The sequence below is a fragment of the Pseudomyrmex gracilis genome, unplaced genomic scaffold (assembly GCF_002006095.1).
Source record: "Pseudomyrmex gracilis isolate BER0280 unplaced genomic scaffold, ASM200609v1 scaffold_74, whole genome shotgun sequence".
Classification (NCBI taxonomy): Eukaryota; Metazoa; Arthropoda; class Insecta; order Hymenoptera; family Formicidae; genus Pseudomyrmex; species Pseudomyrmex gracilis.
Window position 1 is genome coordinate 178072 of NW_018020658.1, and position 14449 is coordinate 192520.

General features: G+C 38.2%; 5 protein-coding genes across 9 annotated transcripts; 1 reads left to right on the forward strand and 4 right to left on the reverse strand.

Moving 5' to 3' along the window:
* Positions 1–2343: 2343 nt before the first annotated feature.
* LOC109854905 (stress-associated endoplasmic reticulum protein 2) lies at positions 2344–3748 on the reverse strand. The gene is made up of 3 exons (XM_020428496.1): positions 3399–3748; positions 2638–2710; positions 2344–2541 (listed from the first exon to the last, which is right to left on the reverse strand). Exons 1-3 carry the CDS (start codon positions 3480–3482, stop codon positions 2504–2506), a joined length of 195 nt encoding a protein of 64 aa, XP_020284085.1. The 5' UTR covers positions 3483–3748; the 3' UTR covers positions 2344–2503.
* Positions 3749–4104: 356 nt separating this feature from the next.
* Positions 4105–8643, reverse strand: LOC109854900 (transmembrane 9 superfamily member 3). Its single transcript, XM_020428489.1, has 10 exons — positions 8375–8643; positions 7742–7937; positions 7479–7601; positions 7147–7400; positions 6827–7066; positions 6445–6729; positions 6147–6355; positions 5916–6062; positions 5737–5820; positions 4105–5651 (listed from the first exon to the last, which is right to left on the reverse strand). The coding sequence occupies exons 1-10, from the start codon at positions 8456–8458 to the stop codon at positions 5507–5509; spliced, it is 1767 nt and encodes a 588-aa protein (XP_020284078.1). The 5' UTR covers positions 8459–8643; the 3' UTR covers positions 4105–5506.
* A 101-nt stretch (positions 8644–8744) lies between these two features.
* On the forward strand, positions 8745–10486 carry LOC109854902 (tRNA selenocysteine 1-associated protein 1). 2 transcript variants are annotated; one of them, XM_020428492.1, is made up of 5 exons: positions 8745–9145; positions 9246–9443; positions 9544–9872; positions 9986–10185; positions 10276–10486. In XM_020428492.1, exons 1-5 carry the CDS (start codon positions 9104–9106, stop codon positions 10398–10400), a joined length of 894 nt encoding a protein of 297 aa, XP_020284081.1. In that variant the 5' UTR covers positions 8745–9103; the 3' UTR covers positions 10401–10486. The 2 variants fall into 2 exon arrangements, with proteins under 2 accessions (XP_020284081.1, XP_020284082.1); XM_020428493.1 differs by having other exon boundaries at positions 8746–9145; positions 9544–9866.
* Positions 10487–10532: 46 nt separating this feature from the next.
* On the reverse strand, positions 10533–12697 carry LOC109854869 (transcription factor TFIIIB component B'' homolog). Of its 3 annotated transcripts, none has more exons than XM_020428431.1 (3): positions 12451–12697; positions 11473–12133; positions 10533–11384 (listed from the first exon to the last, which is right to left on the reverse strand). In XM_020428431.1, exons 2-3 carry the CDS (start codon positions 12078–12080, stop codon positions 10607–10609), a joined length of 1386 nt encoding a protein of 461 aa, XP_020284020.1. In that variant the 5' UTR covers positions 12081–12133; positions 12451–12697; the 3' UTR covers positions 10533–10606. The 3 variants fall into 3 exon arrangements, with proteins under 3 accessions (XP_020284020.1, XP_020284021.1, XP_020284019.1); XM_020428432.1 differs by having other exon boundaries at positions 12434–12697; XM_020428430.1 differs by having other exon boundaries at positions 12350–12697.
* A 90-nt stretch (positions 12698–12787) lies between these two features.
* On the reverse strand, positions 12788–14396 carry LOC109854870 (protein CLP1 homolog). 2 transcript variants are annotated; one of them, XM_020428434.1, is made up of 4 exons: positions 14209–14396; positions 13998–14118; positions 13061–13931; positions 12788–12972 (listed from the first exon to the last, which is right to left on the reverse strand). In XM_020428434.1, exons 1-4 carry the CDS (start codon positions 14305–14307, stop codon positions 12861–12863), a joined length of 1203 nt encoding a protein of 400 aa, XP_020284023.1. In that variant the 5' UTR covers positions 14308–14396; the 3' UTR covers positions 12788–12860. The 2 variants fall into 2 exon arrangements, with proteins under 2 accessions (XP_020284023.1, XP_020284022.1); XM_020428433.1 differs by having other exon boundaries at positions 13061–14118.
* Between the last annotated feature and the right edge of the window lie 53 nt (positions 14397–14449).

The window sequence follows — 14449 nt, forward strand, 5'->3', positions numbered from 1 at the left end:
GAGGTCAGTGACATTACTGTAGTATGTATATAATACATATAATACAATATAAAGTATAATATTATAAATATATAATAAATTATATGTATAATATGTATTATTTAATGTTATATATAATATAAATTAGTCACGTTATTTTCACGTGTTGTTTTTCTACTCTTTCCTGTCACGTGACTTTAGTTACGTTTAGGAAAAGATTATTATTACGAATGTTTTAAATTGTTTTCCTTGTATATGATGAAGTATTGTTTAGTATAAACTCGCGATTTTCTGATATTATTTCAACTTTATTTCATTTTATTTATCAGAGACAGAAAAAGAGAGAAAAGTAATATTTTAATAATAAATTTGTAAATAATAGCCTTTATGGTCATTTATTTATATTATAAAGTAGTAGTAAAGATTTTTTATTTATTTGCAACTTCTATAATTTCGTTTTGTTGTTACTATCGAGACACATAAATGCCTTACAATAACGTACAGTAGCTAGGTCTGAGTATAGCGCAGTTGTGAGAGTAGTCGCTTCGGAATGCGGAAGATCCGGGTTCGAATCCCGGTTCAGGATATTCTCTTGCACTTTTTCTATCCTATTATATCTATCTTATGATTGATCTTATTCTCCAGAGCCTTTCCAACTGATCACACGGGTGACATCGCCTAAAAGAGATATCGTCGTGCAAAAACCGCGCACGACGTTTCTCGCGAGCTAGAGAAGGCTCTAATCTATTCTATTGGTTTGTGAAATGTATCCATATCTAACATAGTACTCACCGAGAAAACATTTCCGCCAAGGTTTCCAACGGACGGATTCTTTCTGTTATTTCTAATGTGACTAATTGACAAATTGTGTTACATTTAGAAATTCGATTAGTTCGAAAATGAGTGGTTCTAGTTTCCTTACAATTGTAAAAAATTGTTCTTGTTTTCCTTTACAATTGTATAAAACTTCACCGTTCTTACGAAGGTACCGTTTATTACAAAACGGCGACATTGAAATAGTCTGCAAACAATTCTCAGAAAAAAAAACGGTTCCCTACATGCGGAACAACATTATTTGTGCAAGATCCCTGAATAGCCTAATGGTTAAAGCGATCGCCCGAAAAATAAAAGACTGAAACTTTACTTTCAGATACTCAGACTTATTTTTTTTTTTTTACTTTTTCAAAATAAGAAGACATTATTATTTTTGATAATTCTTTTTCTCTTTTTTTTGCGCATATAACTCTACAACAAGTAAAATTTGTCTAAAAGTTAAATATTTTTTTCTTTCTTATAAACCAAAATTCTATACATCAAAAATGCAATTCTATACTAAAAGATAAACTCCAACGTTTTGTGTAGAATTGTATTACGTGTGTGTGTGTGCGCACGATATGTTTTGTAACCAAACCTTGACAACATATGATAAATGAATCATTTTGATTGTTAATTTTTTTTTCTTTTTCTTGTTCAAAAGATGAAACGACAAAACTCGGAAGTATTTCGGAGACACACCACCATGTAAGTTATCTCGAACCAATTCGGAAATGTTAGTAAGAGCTTGTTTAATAAATAACGATGTAATAATAGTAAATACAAGACATATATTTTCATTAAAAAAAAAAAAAAAAAAAAACATTGCATATAAAACCATATAATTTTTTTTATTGATAATACAATTCATTCGTTTCATAAAAGAGACAATGTACTGTCAATAGCAAAGTTTATATAGACAAATTATTTTTTTTCTTATTGCTAGTTTTTTTTCGTAAATATATAATGACCTTATGAAGCACGCAACGTACACGCACAGTGATGCATAAACATTATACAAAAGGCCATTATAAACGAAAGCTAACCAACTGCTTACAGTGGAATGCTTTTTGAAACAGGCGTGTCTAATTTCGTCAATTCGATTAGACAGGTTTGTTTCAAGAAAAAAAATCTGCACAATAAATCGCTTTTATATGTATATACAATTATTTTCTATCCACACATAGACGGAAGAACATTGAAATTGTGAGAAAATTTATAACACTATTGTACAATATTGTACACATTGACTAAAACGCGACTTGTTTGACCAACAACAGAGAGAAGTAAAACAATAAATCAACATGCAGAGATTTTAGAAGATCTACGTATGTTTGATTTATAAGATTGCAATATATTTTTTCTTTATAACAATATTATTTGCAGGAAAATATTTTTCTTTCGTCCATGTGTAGCGCGCAATTAAGTTAATTATTATCTTATTTAAATGCTAAACAATATAAATAATAATATTTTGAGCTTCTGTATAAGATTTTACAACTACTGTCTAAAGTTTGCCATTTTGCCGATTACATTGTTTTCTTATATGTTTCTTCTCTTTTTTCTTTTTTTTTTTTTTTTGTAGGTTTTGAAGAATTTACATCAGAACAGTCTGTCAGTCTCTTTTTTTCATATCAGAGTGAGTTGTATAAATGGTGGTTTGCTATTAATTGTAAATATTAACAGAGCCGCTTTTTTCTTCTTCTTATCTTCAAGCCATCCTGATACTCTGGATAATTTGAAACACAGCTGCAACACAAAATGTGTACAATTTTTAAAAATTAAGGAACACTTTATAAGAATCTAACAAGTTTTCACAGAAAACATTGTTGTGCTGATACATACCAGATCCGCAAACAACAAAGAGAAATAGAGCTAAGAGCCAAGGTCCAACAGGCGACCCTTCTTCTTGCGATTTCTAGAGTAACAAAATTTGCAATTAGTTCGACACAGTAAAAGCAAATGCAAAAGAGTGTCAATTAACAGAACAGAATTAAACAACATGCTCGTGTACATTTTAATTATCTTTGACACTTTTATGCAAACAGATGGAAAACCATATGGTAGACTTTATCATATGTTTATCATTGTGTGTAAATATTTTGTTGTAAAGTCACACCGTCGGAGATTGAATATATTTCTCAAATCAAACAATTTTAATGGAATTAATCTACAAGTGAGAGAGAGAAAACAGAACATTCGACATTGTTCGACAGTGTGTGTCTCACATAAACAGTTTTCTATAACCTTAAATTTTTGCACGATACTCGCGTGTTTGCACAAATGAGCAAGTAGCACACAGTTGAAACACAATTGCATCAGCATAAATTTCAATTGGACACAAGAGCGTTCTTTTATTTTACACGTGGTAACAACTGTAATGATTCATACGCGAGCTCTCGATAAAAAAGAAAAATATAATCCTCAAAACATAACAGATCTCGTCACGTAAAATTCTTTATTATTTTTTTAAATACAAAACAATTCTTTCGAGCTTTTTACGGATCGGATCAAATGAAAACGATCGTCGTCGCAAATTGTGACGGGATCGCTCGTGACAGATGGTCGGTGGTGACAACGAATACATCAAACAACGTGGAACTCACCGATGATTTGGGGACGTTTCCTCGTAATGTTATGTTTTTTGTCGCCTTCTCGTTGGCGATGCGCATCCTCTGTTTCGGCGCCATCGTTGTCGGTTTCTTCGTAAATTCAAATGTGAAAATTCAGTCGCGATCCGAACTCGCTGCGGCGATCACCACCGTGTGTGCGTGTTTCCCCGTATAATCAACGCTTTCGAACGCGGTTTGCTCCGACCCGGTGATGTTCGTCGACGTTGCGCCGACGTATGCGCCGTGGCACCGATGACATGTGAAGTTGCGCGACAGTCCCTCGTGCCACACGGTCACCACAGTGATCAACTGACCGATTTTTCATCGTCCGCTCGTGCCGATTAACAAATTCCCTGCGACACTATCGTGGCGTTTGTTTGTCGATCGCGATTATGATCACGCGAATAAAGGTGTAATGACGGGCAGACAAAAAATTATTAGAATATTTAACACATGGGAACGAGATCGCAGGCGCGGGTCGAGCGCGGGAAAATTTTGAAACTTCTCTACGACGTGAGAGGAGAAAAAGACTGCGACTGCACATCTTGTACGTAAAAATTTTATATTTGTTTCATAATCGCTACGTCTAACAACAAATCGTTTTTATTTTCTCGAAGATTTCCACCAACATTAGTTACGCGATGAAATCGCTGACAATTACTGCTCTTATCGTGTTTAATTATAATTCGCGAATATATTATCCATTTTTTTTTTTTTTTTGGTTTGTAGAATGATAACTTATTCGTTTTTCGAGAGACACAGCAACCGTAATAATACGCAATAGTGTGCGGGATTATTTCGTGCATGTGTATCGCAAAAATCGCGAGTGAGAATTTTGTTCGAAACAAAAATAGAGGTATAAAAATATATATATAAAGAAAGAGAGAGATAGAGAGAGAGGAAGAGAAAGAATTAGACAATCGCGGTATAAAGAATTGTAACGTAAAAACCGAAGATTTTTTGTCGATACACATGCACCACGACTTTCGTTTCTTATCTTTGAACTACGTTTCTAGTCTAAAGATAAGTTGAGAACTCCTGCCGAGTAAAAAAAAAAAAACACCTCTGACACACCATAAAAATTGTAAGAGTGACATCACTATTATTTCTCACGTAACTTGCACATCATGATGAAGTTGCCTTACAAAAACTACAAAATTAATAAATTAATTACCATCGACGCATTCTTCTACGTCTAAAACTTATCTCTCAAATTCTCTATCCGCTAGAGATCGATCGAGGAAAAAACAGTAAATTTTGTATATCGTTTATCGTTTTTTTTTTTTTTTTTTTTTTGTTGTTGATTAAGCTGGGGGAGAGGGAGTTTTTACAAATCGAAGTCGGGTCGAAGTTCTCGAAGTTGTTGCGCACGTGTGGGTGGGTGACGGTTCGATCGCACAATTATTTCTACGCCGAACAGAACAGGAGGTTTGTTTACACATGTAAAATATCATCGCGATCTCGCGATCTCATTAACGTGTGTCCTAAGTTATTTAAATGCGACTGCGAAGAACTCTCTTCGTACAATCGCGCGGACTCCCGAAATGGAATTCGCAATACACTTACAATTATACATTTTTATTATTGACAAAAATAACTGTCGTAATACGCGCACTTAACTAGTATCAGTAGGATCCACTTACAGCACATCTCTCTCTTTTATTTACCTGCTCGCTAGCAAATAGCAACTCGGAAAGAAAAAGAAAGGATCAAACGAATGTGTATACGATACGTGGATGGATAAGAATCTTCAAGTATATCCCAACGGAAGATATATATCTGGTACGACGTTGAGGAGACCGTTGGAAGAGTAACGCGTTGAATGACACTCATACACACATGACGCGGGGGGAGCCGCTTCTATAACGTAAATCGAAGATGACGATCATCACGGAGAAACAGAAGAAATGGCGAACTCCCAATGCAACGTGACGTATTCATCGGATGGAGACGGACGAAGAAAATGAAGAACCAGTGTGTTCTCTCCAATTTTGTCGAGAGCAATGAACATTGCACATTGATACAATAGATCGCATCGTCGTGATGTGCGAACGATACTTTTTTTTTTTTTTTTTTTATTTAGTTGCACAATGATGTTCGTTTTAGTCTATTTTGACCGTGGAATATATCTTTCGCACGAATGCGTTGGTGCCTATGTACCCGACGGTGCCGCACATGATACCCAGAGCCAAGCTGAACAACGCCATGTAACCGAAGTAAAATGCCGTTTGGAAGAGACCGTACATTCTGCGACAAAAAAAAAACAAGAAACATCAAAAACAAATTGTTAAGAGACGAAATCACAAAATTTTGAATTGCAACGTTCACTTACTTGGTTTTGAAGAAGAAATAATAAAAGGAATAAATATAAACGTAACCGGCCGTTGAAGCTGCCGCGAGAAAGCTTGTCCACTGCCTGCGAGATGAAAAAATAGAATAAATGTTTACGCGTTTGGTGAGAAGTGCGCAAAAGATCGAATATGAAGCGAATATGTAAGCGAATAAACTTACCATCGATAGTCTTCAGCGTTCAGCAAGAAATATGTACATACAATAGTGACGCACACCGTCACTATCATGAGAATAACAAATACTAGCAACATAAAGCCGTAAACGTAATAGATCTTGTACGCCCAGAATGAAGTAAAAATGAAATACCTGAAAAATCGAATCGTTCAACGTGAGATCATTCAAGAGCATATAAACTGATGAAAGATATGCGTAACGATATAAGACCCGTACATTTCAATAAAGATTGAGCCGAAGGGTAAGATTCCACCGAGCATTATGATAACCAGTGGTTCCATGAACCACTTCTTCTCCGGTATCGGTCGTGGCACCGCGTTCACGCGACACGGCGCGTCCGGTGTTCCCGCGAGATTACGACCCAGAATCGTACCTACCAGCGTCAGCGGTAATATCACAAATATGCAGATACATGTAACCGCAACCTGTAACACACACAATTGATGCGAATTATATTAACTCGGATGATAAATGCGGAAGATAGAATCGATCCGAATCAAGAGCAATCACGTACCATAGACGCGAAAGGTATCGCTCTGCTGGCGTGGTAATACATGGCAATAAAATTGATAAAGAAGGCGGTTCCGCACACCATGAGCGGCAGCATGAAAGCGCTGAGGATCATCTGTTTGATCCACACGCGCCCGCCCATTCGCGCGTAAAGTCCGCCGCCTGCGTAACCGTTTATGGGCGACGTGGCGGAATACATAAATATCGCAGTTGACAGCATCGATCCGCGTTCTGTGTACAACTCACCAAGGATGGCGAAGATAATTACACTTAGCACAACCACTGTTACCTGTACGCAAAAAGAAAACATAGCGTGTCGATTCGTCGTTAAAATGTGTGTTTACTTTGCGCTTGTTTGATAAAATACAAGGACGTCACATACACACCTGGTAACCCGCACCTATAAGAGCTGAGAAAAGCATAGCATGACTCGCAGGCCTGAACACATCTCCATGAACTTGTTTCCAGCCGTATTCGTCGCCCAAGTCTCTCTCCATGTCGTCCATATCTTCGTCTCTGCTATATCGAGCATAATCCTTTCTCAAAGTGCGCATTAATATCATGGACACGAGTCCAACGAGAAAGATCACCATCATAAAACTATTGAAGATGCTGAACCAATGTATCTAAAAATAAATGATTACACGTTATTGCAATTTACAAATTTTACAAACTCTCAAACAATCTTACTCCGCGTCAAACTCACTCTGTGCTGAAAAAAATTAGGATCCAGATATTTATCGAATCTGTCTTCGAATTTGGTAGTACTCTCTTTCCAGTTAACCTCATAACTGAACGGGATACGTGCACCTTGCACCAACTTCACTTTATTCTCACTTGTCAAGTTAACGTCTACTATTTGATTACCGTTGTATCCGATATCAAACTTTTTATGTGTCCAAATGTAATAGGGATCTGACACCGAAATCCCATCGTTGTTTTCTACTTCTCCAACGACACCTACAAAATATTGAAATATGTGCGTGAGACAAAATTCACATACGTACAACAACAAAATAACTACTGATAATTAATTACCCCATATTGGTAAATCATCAATGTACATTTGATACCAATACTGGTTCTTTATTGCGTAAACAAATGCCTTTTGACTTTCTTCATTTAAGCTTATCTGGCAGTATTCTGTTTTTGAAATATCCTCTGAAACATTTATACAATATTAAATATCCTCTGAAACATTTATACAATATTACACACAAATTTTGTCATTTCTTTGTCTAAATCATCAAAACTGTCTGAACACGTGTGTATGTTGTTATATCAATCACAAACATACTCACCTTTGAATTGAATATCCAATCCACTGAATTTCAATTCAATGCCTTGCAAAGCTTCCGAGAGAGTCTCGTGGTAGTGACTGATGACGTTCTTAGCACCGGTGCAGAAAGGTAAGGAGTAATAAGAATACGTCTCCTGACGATTGTGATATGGTCCTACGGTGCTCATCCATAATACAACTTCATCGCCATCCTCGTACTGAGAAACAGACAGGTTTTGATTGATGTAATTGCACTATTGGTCCATGGTTCAATGTTTGTTATTGTCAAAATTTTTTTGAAACATATGAGAGAAAAATGCAACGCGATCAAATCAAAAGGAAAAAAAATACGTGACGATGGAATTCAAAACAGCGGTGAAATTAGACACGATAACTGCTAACACGTAGATCAGATAGAGAGCCGGCTTATCATCATTCCACGATAGTAACGAGAAGGAAGGGAAAAAGAAAGATGACGCAGAGAGAAAAAGAAAGAGAGAGAGAAAGAGAGAAATTCACGAGCGCGCGACGTTTGGCCTTTAAATGCCAAATCTCGCGAGGTTGCGTTAGTAAAATTTCTGCGCGTACTACTAACTAGTAACTTGAAAAAGAAAACAATTATAAAATAATGCACGACGGTGAATCATATACTCACAACGTGATTGTGCTCGTCGGCACGAATTAACAAGGGAAGGAGGCTAAGCGCCAGAAAGTACAGTGACAATCGTGTCCGATGCATGTTTACTCGTTCCGTGAACGGGGAAGGAACGCCGTGACCGCGACCAGTCGCGTCCTTTACACATACGCACGAGCCTGAGATCCCACCAGCGCGGCACGACGACGGCGGGCAATCCCCATAGATTTCGTAATACGCGCACGCCGAGCACACAAGGTTCTCGCAGTGCGTCTAGCAGAAACACCGGACACGCACGCAGGATGGACGGACACGTATCAGGAGCGCCAGGAACGAATACCGAAGGTGATGGCGCATCGGAACGAGCTTCGCCCGTCGCGCCGTCAGATGACGTTTGCGCGACGATCTCGGTGGGACGATCGCGCACGGGATAATAACGATTTCGCGATTCAATTCAGCCGATTAAAATTAAAAAAACCGATCGAATCGATTCGATTTCGACACGTAATTTTACATATCGTCGATTTATCGCTGATCCATCACGTTCGGTCTCTCGGTAAAATGTGATTGTACAATTGTCGCGTAGAGAACTTTGAGATCTGACGTTGTGTACGTAAAACGTGTTGTTGTTTATGTACCTTTCCATCAACAAGAAGTTTTCAAATTCTGCAATTTTTGCGGAAGCTTGAAGCTGTGTGTCAAGAACCGCATAAAGTAAAGTGCAAAAACTTTGACGCAAAATAAAATAGAATGTCAGGCCCAATGGTTTTGTGTCAACTATGGATGGGTGGCGTGAGTATATATTCGATTTAGAGATAATAAATTAACCTCTTCCGAGCGCGACAACTTCGAATAATTAAAAACACAATTATACGATAATTTGAATTTACAGTTGGAGCCGTACATGACCGAGAGTTTTATTATGAACGCATTTCACAAGATGGGCGAACAGCCGCAAACGGTTAAGGTAATGCGCAATCGGTACACCGGGGAACCCGCGGGATACTGCTTTGTGCATTTCCCAACCGATGAGATGGCCCTTGATGCTATGCACAAGTTAAATGGCAAAATGATACCTGGTTCAAATCCTGTATGTTTGAAACCTACATTTTCTGAACATTTAATGTTAATTTCTTGCACAAACGTCGAGTGTTTTGTTGTTCTAATAAGCGATCTGATGTATCTTGCAGCCTGTGAGATTCAGATTAAATCACGCGAGCACCACGGGAAAGCCCGCAGCCGAAAGAGAGTTCAGTATTTGGGTGGGCGATTTGTCCACGGATGTGGATGACTATTCCCTGTACAGAGCGTTCGCCGCAAAATACAATTCGATCAGAACAGCCAAAGTTATATTGGACAGCTCCGGATTTAGCAAAGGTTACGGCTTTGTCAGATTCGCAAACGAAGAAGAACAGAAAAATAGTCTGATCACTATGAATGGCTACAGAGGACTCGGGACGAAATCCCTAAAGATCTGCAACGCAGTGCCTAGACCTTGGAACAAGATGTCTGGGTACGTGTACGTACAACTGATTAGAACATCTATCACAAAAGAGAAAAAACATAAAAGTTTTTTAATTGAGGTATTTTTAATAAATGGTCTTTGTAATATTTATAAATTTACTTGTACAGTTCAACCCCACCGCAGTCAGCTTCCGAATACCCGACGTCAAACATGAATTCGGAAGCATACAATTATTACGACACGTCGTCCTATTGGAACAGCTACAGCGCTTGGCAGCAAGGCTACTACGAGAGTGAACCTACGTCAGAAGCGTACAACACCTACGTGTCAGATCAGAAACCTGAGGAAGACGAATTGGAATTGATTGGTAGATTACTTTAAAATTTCGTTTGCAACGTAAAATCATGTTTCTTTTTAACAAACTCTTTTAACATTTTATTTGTATTTTTGTTTGCAGAGCACTCAGTTCCCCTTGACATTGACAAGGCAAACAGAGAAATTATCGAGCAGGATTACAACTTGTGGGACGCTCTGGAAAGCTCGAAATGGATTCCGTGTGACACCATAGAACTGTGTTATTAATTAAGAGAAAAGACCAAATATATAATCATCTTTCACTATAAGAAAAAGTAAGATACTATCGCAAAATATATTGTGTAAAATATAAAAAAAAAAAAACAAAAAATATATTAATATTTTTCATGTAATCAATTTCTGTGATTTAAATTTAAAAAATTTATAAATTATTTCCAAATAATTTAATTTAATATTACTGGATAATCAAAAACTTATACAGTCGTTTTCAGAGAACTGTTGTCCGTTGATTTAGATCGTTTTTTCTTCACTCGCTTTTTCACTTTTTCTTTTGTTTTTCGAGCTTTGCTCTCTTCTCTTATTTGTTGCTGAGCGTCTTCTACGTTGTTTCCTGTCTTTATCGGTGGCACATCGTCGTCGTTGTTAGTTGCCGTCGCTTCTCCAGATTCTTCCTCATTGGCGGACAATACTTCGCACTCTCCGATGCTGTCCGCTACCAATCGATTTTTAAGTTTTCTCGCCATTCGTGATTGTTGTACGGGTTTATCCGGTACGGTTTTGCTTGCGTCCTGAACATTTTCTAGATTCTTCAACATCGCCAGCTGCTCCTCCAACATTTCGGTGTCAAATTCCTGATGATACTTCAGAGCTTTCTCGACCAAGGGACGATTAACTCGCTCTTCTTTTTTATACTTTTGCTTGATCTCTTGTCTGGTTCTGTTCGGAAAAAGAGTCTGCATCAATAGGAAATCGGTGCCCACTACATTTAAGACCTGATAGAACTTGAATGTTTCCCAATTCGGCCAGTCTTTGCTTCTCTTGTGCTTTTTGTAAAAACCGCCCATGTGATTGTTCTCGTCCTCGATGATGGCTTCGCTCTCCATTATTTCTCGGCGTCTCTTCTCGTGCGTCTGTTCGATCACGAGACTTTGTTCGTCTATTATCAACTGACCGTCGGGACCTACTTTCACTTGCGGCGCCGGTATTGACGCCGGATCGTCCTCTTCCTCCTCTTCCATCCGTTCTATCGATCTGGAAAGAAAAACGAGATCCACAAAATACAAATTCTGCTAATATTTATTTTTTTTTTTTAACGACAAAGTATTCAATGTTTACTCACTGAGATACTGTTTCCTGTCTCTGCACCGTTGTTGACTTCATGGGATTTGTAACAGGATTGTAATATATCAAATCGTACATCCTCAACTGGCTTCTGTCAGGTGTTTTATTTTCGTGCTTCAATAAAAATTCTCTCTTCGCCTCAGCCAGTTTTCTCGCTGATTCTGAAATAACCATGCGTCTCTTTGGAGCTAGTTTGATCTTTGGAGGTAGTAATGTTTTCGAAGAAGATGATGTTTTTGACGGAGATGCTGTCTTTGCGGGTGATGCTACATTTTGTTTTTCAACTACTTCTGCTTCCGGTTCTCTCTCCACTACATTGATTTCGTCTTGGTTCTTCTCAACAGTCTCCTCTATCGTCTTTATCACATCCTTAAAAGTTTCTTGTGCTGGCAGGTCGCTAACAAACGCGTCTTCTTTCTGTTCGTGTGTATTTGCAATATCTTTGATGATTTCTTGTTCTGTTTTGACAGAACTGGGTGTGTCTTCTTTTTTCTGCTCCTTATCGGACACGTTGCCCGTATCGTCAGAAACTACATCCTGCGTAACCGGTCCGGATTTCTTCCGAACCGGCACAGCGGCCAAAGCCTTGATTCGCGCTCGGCGCATGGTTTATTTTGAGTTAAAAAAAAAAAAAACCGTTTACAACAGAATCTATAAATCTGAAAATGAAAACCAATTAATTATACACAGAGGCGATTCGTAAATTTTGTTTGACTTATGAAATCTAAATTCTCACGGCGATTACTTTCAAAATGCGAATAAAAAAATCAACAAATTTCATGATATTAATAAATTTAATAAATTATTCATTTTAAAGAATTCCAACTGGGGCTAGAGGTGAGTCAGGAACTGAATGAAATAGAAGTTTTAATTACGCCTCAAGTGATGAATTGTTGTATACACGTTTCTCACAAAGAAACACATGTCGCGTATGTTTATATTAATAGAAAAAATATTACACGTGTTTTATACACACATGTTGTTCGTCCGTGCGACTTGACGAACTCTTGCGCTCACTTTTGAGGAGGTTAGGTTAGGTTAAGACACATTGAATTATGTACACAGCACGTATATAACATACACACACATGACACATCGCGTATACACACGCATACATACATGACATAACCGACACTGAAGGGGGACGGACATGCGCTTTTTAAAAAAGTATATATCGAGAAATATAAAACTCCGAAAGTTTACTCCAAATTCGATGCTGTATATTTTTATAGCGAAAATATATATAATATGTATATGTATTGAATGTACATGACGTAAACAACATATAAATTGCGAACAAAATAACACACGTGTAGTGTAAATCACATAAAAAAAGTTTATTTTACAAATATTTATCATGATATCTTCCTTAATAAAACTCGTGCCCTAGTGACTATCCATAAATTGTATATCCGACAACAAGAGGACTGTGTTTGGCAACGGTCTAGGTTGCGGACTGAGCACCGTGAACGTCTGTCTCTCAACGTCCACATTCGTTCTGCGAAATGTAAAATACTATATGTATACGTACATCGTTAACAACAAATATATGAAATAAAAAATGTATTGTCAAATAGCATACTAACACACAAACAAATCCAGCTACGTTAGTTTGTACAACATCATCCTCAGGAGAATCAGCGAACGAAACGGATAACAGATGATGTAGCAAACTGGGTCCCGGCGTGACAGCCACCAGTTTCGTCAAATTGTCCTCCGCCTTCATGCCCAAAGGCATGCAAGACGCCGGTAAAACAGGCGCTCCGATTTTGTAAAGTCTGGCCTCGCTCCACTTGACCTCGAAGCTGTGAGGATACAACGGCGTTCGCGAGCCGTAAAAATACTCTCTCACGCTCTGATCCCTCGCTTCCGTTCTCTGTGTTTGACTTCTCTCGACAACTCCGCCGCTCTTCGGCAAGAAAACCACTTTTACAAAATCCGGCATGTCTCTCACCAGCTCGTTGTACAGTCTCTCTTGATCCAGCACTAAAATCGCGTCGATTTCAAAAGCCTGTGCAGCGTGCGTGAGTATCTTGTAACCTTGACCTTTGATCCAACCGCATGTGTTTATGATGATTCCCGACGCTTTGGCTTTCTTGTTGGCTTGCAATCTGTCAGAACAGACCTCCGCCAACCGTGTTACGAGTAAATTATACAATGCCAAGTTGGACGATGGCGTTTTGTGTCCGAAGTGGAAGACCAACGGAGCTTGCTGACTGAAACCTTCTACTACATTGGACGGTCGTTCCACTAGTAAAGCACCAACTGTGCCGGGGATGGCTATGTGTCCTTGGCCAACGTCAAGATCGACAAAAATTGGCCTTCTACCCATTCTAACAGCATAATTTAACAGAATTCTACACAGTGTGGATTTTCCAACATCGCACGGACCCACAACCATTGTTATTGGACCTCTGGTGTCGTCCTTTTCTGCATTCTCTCGTATCCGTTCCATCGCTGCGTGACAATTCAAATACAAGCCCATTGGTGTTTCTTTAGCCACGTAACTGACATCAGTCTTACCGATAAGCTCGACAGTACAACCCTGCCAGGTGTAAACAGCGACTTTTGCACCAGCGATAAACTCATATTTTTTTCCTTTTACCAGTTCCGTCCCGAAAACCTCTGCAAGGCCGCTCTTTAACTACAATTAAAAATAATTTTGTTAACCTCAATGTTAAAAAAAAAAAAAAAACAAATTAGACAACTAAAATAAAAAATACGCTTTGTTTACCTCTAATGTAACTTTCTCATTTTTGCTCTCCACTTCGAATCTCAATTCGCAATCTGGATCCAGTTTAAATTCTTGAACCGTGGATTTCTCGTCGGTCATTTTTGTAGGTTAACAATTTATTGATTGTGTAAGAAAAATAGTTAATTTTAGCAGAAAAAAGAATGAGAGCGGCCAGTTCCAGCCACAGTTCCGAACTTGTGTTTAAGGTCAATTTACAAAGTGACCAATGCGATTTTAGACA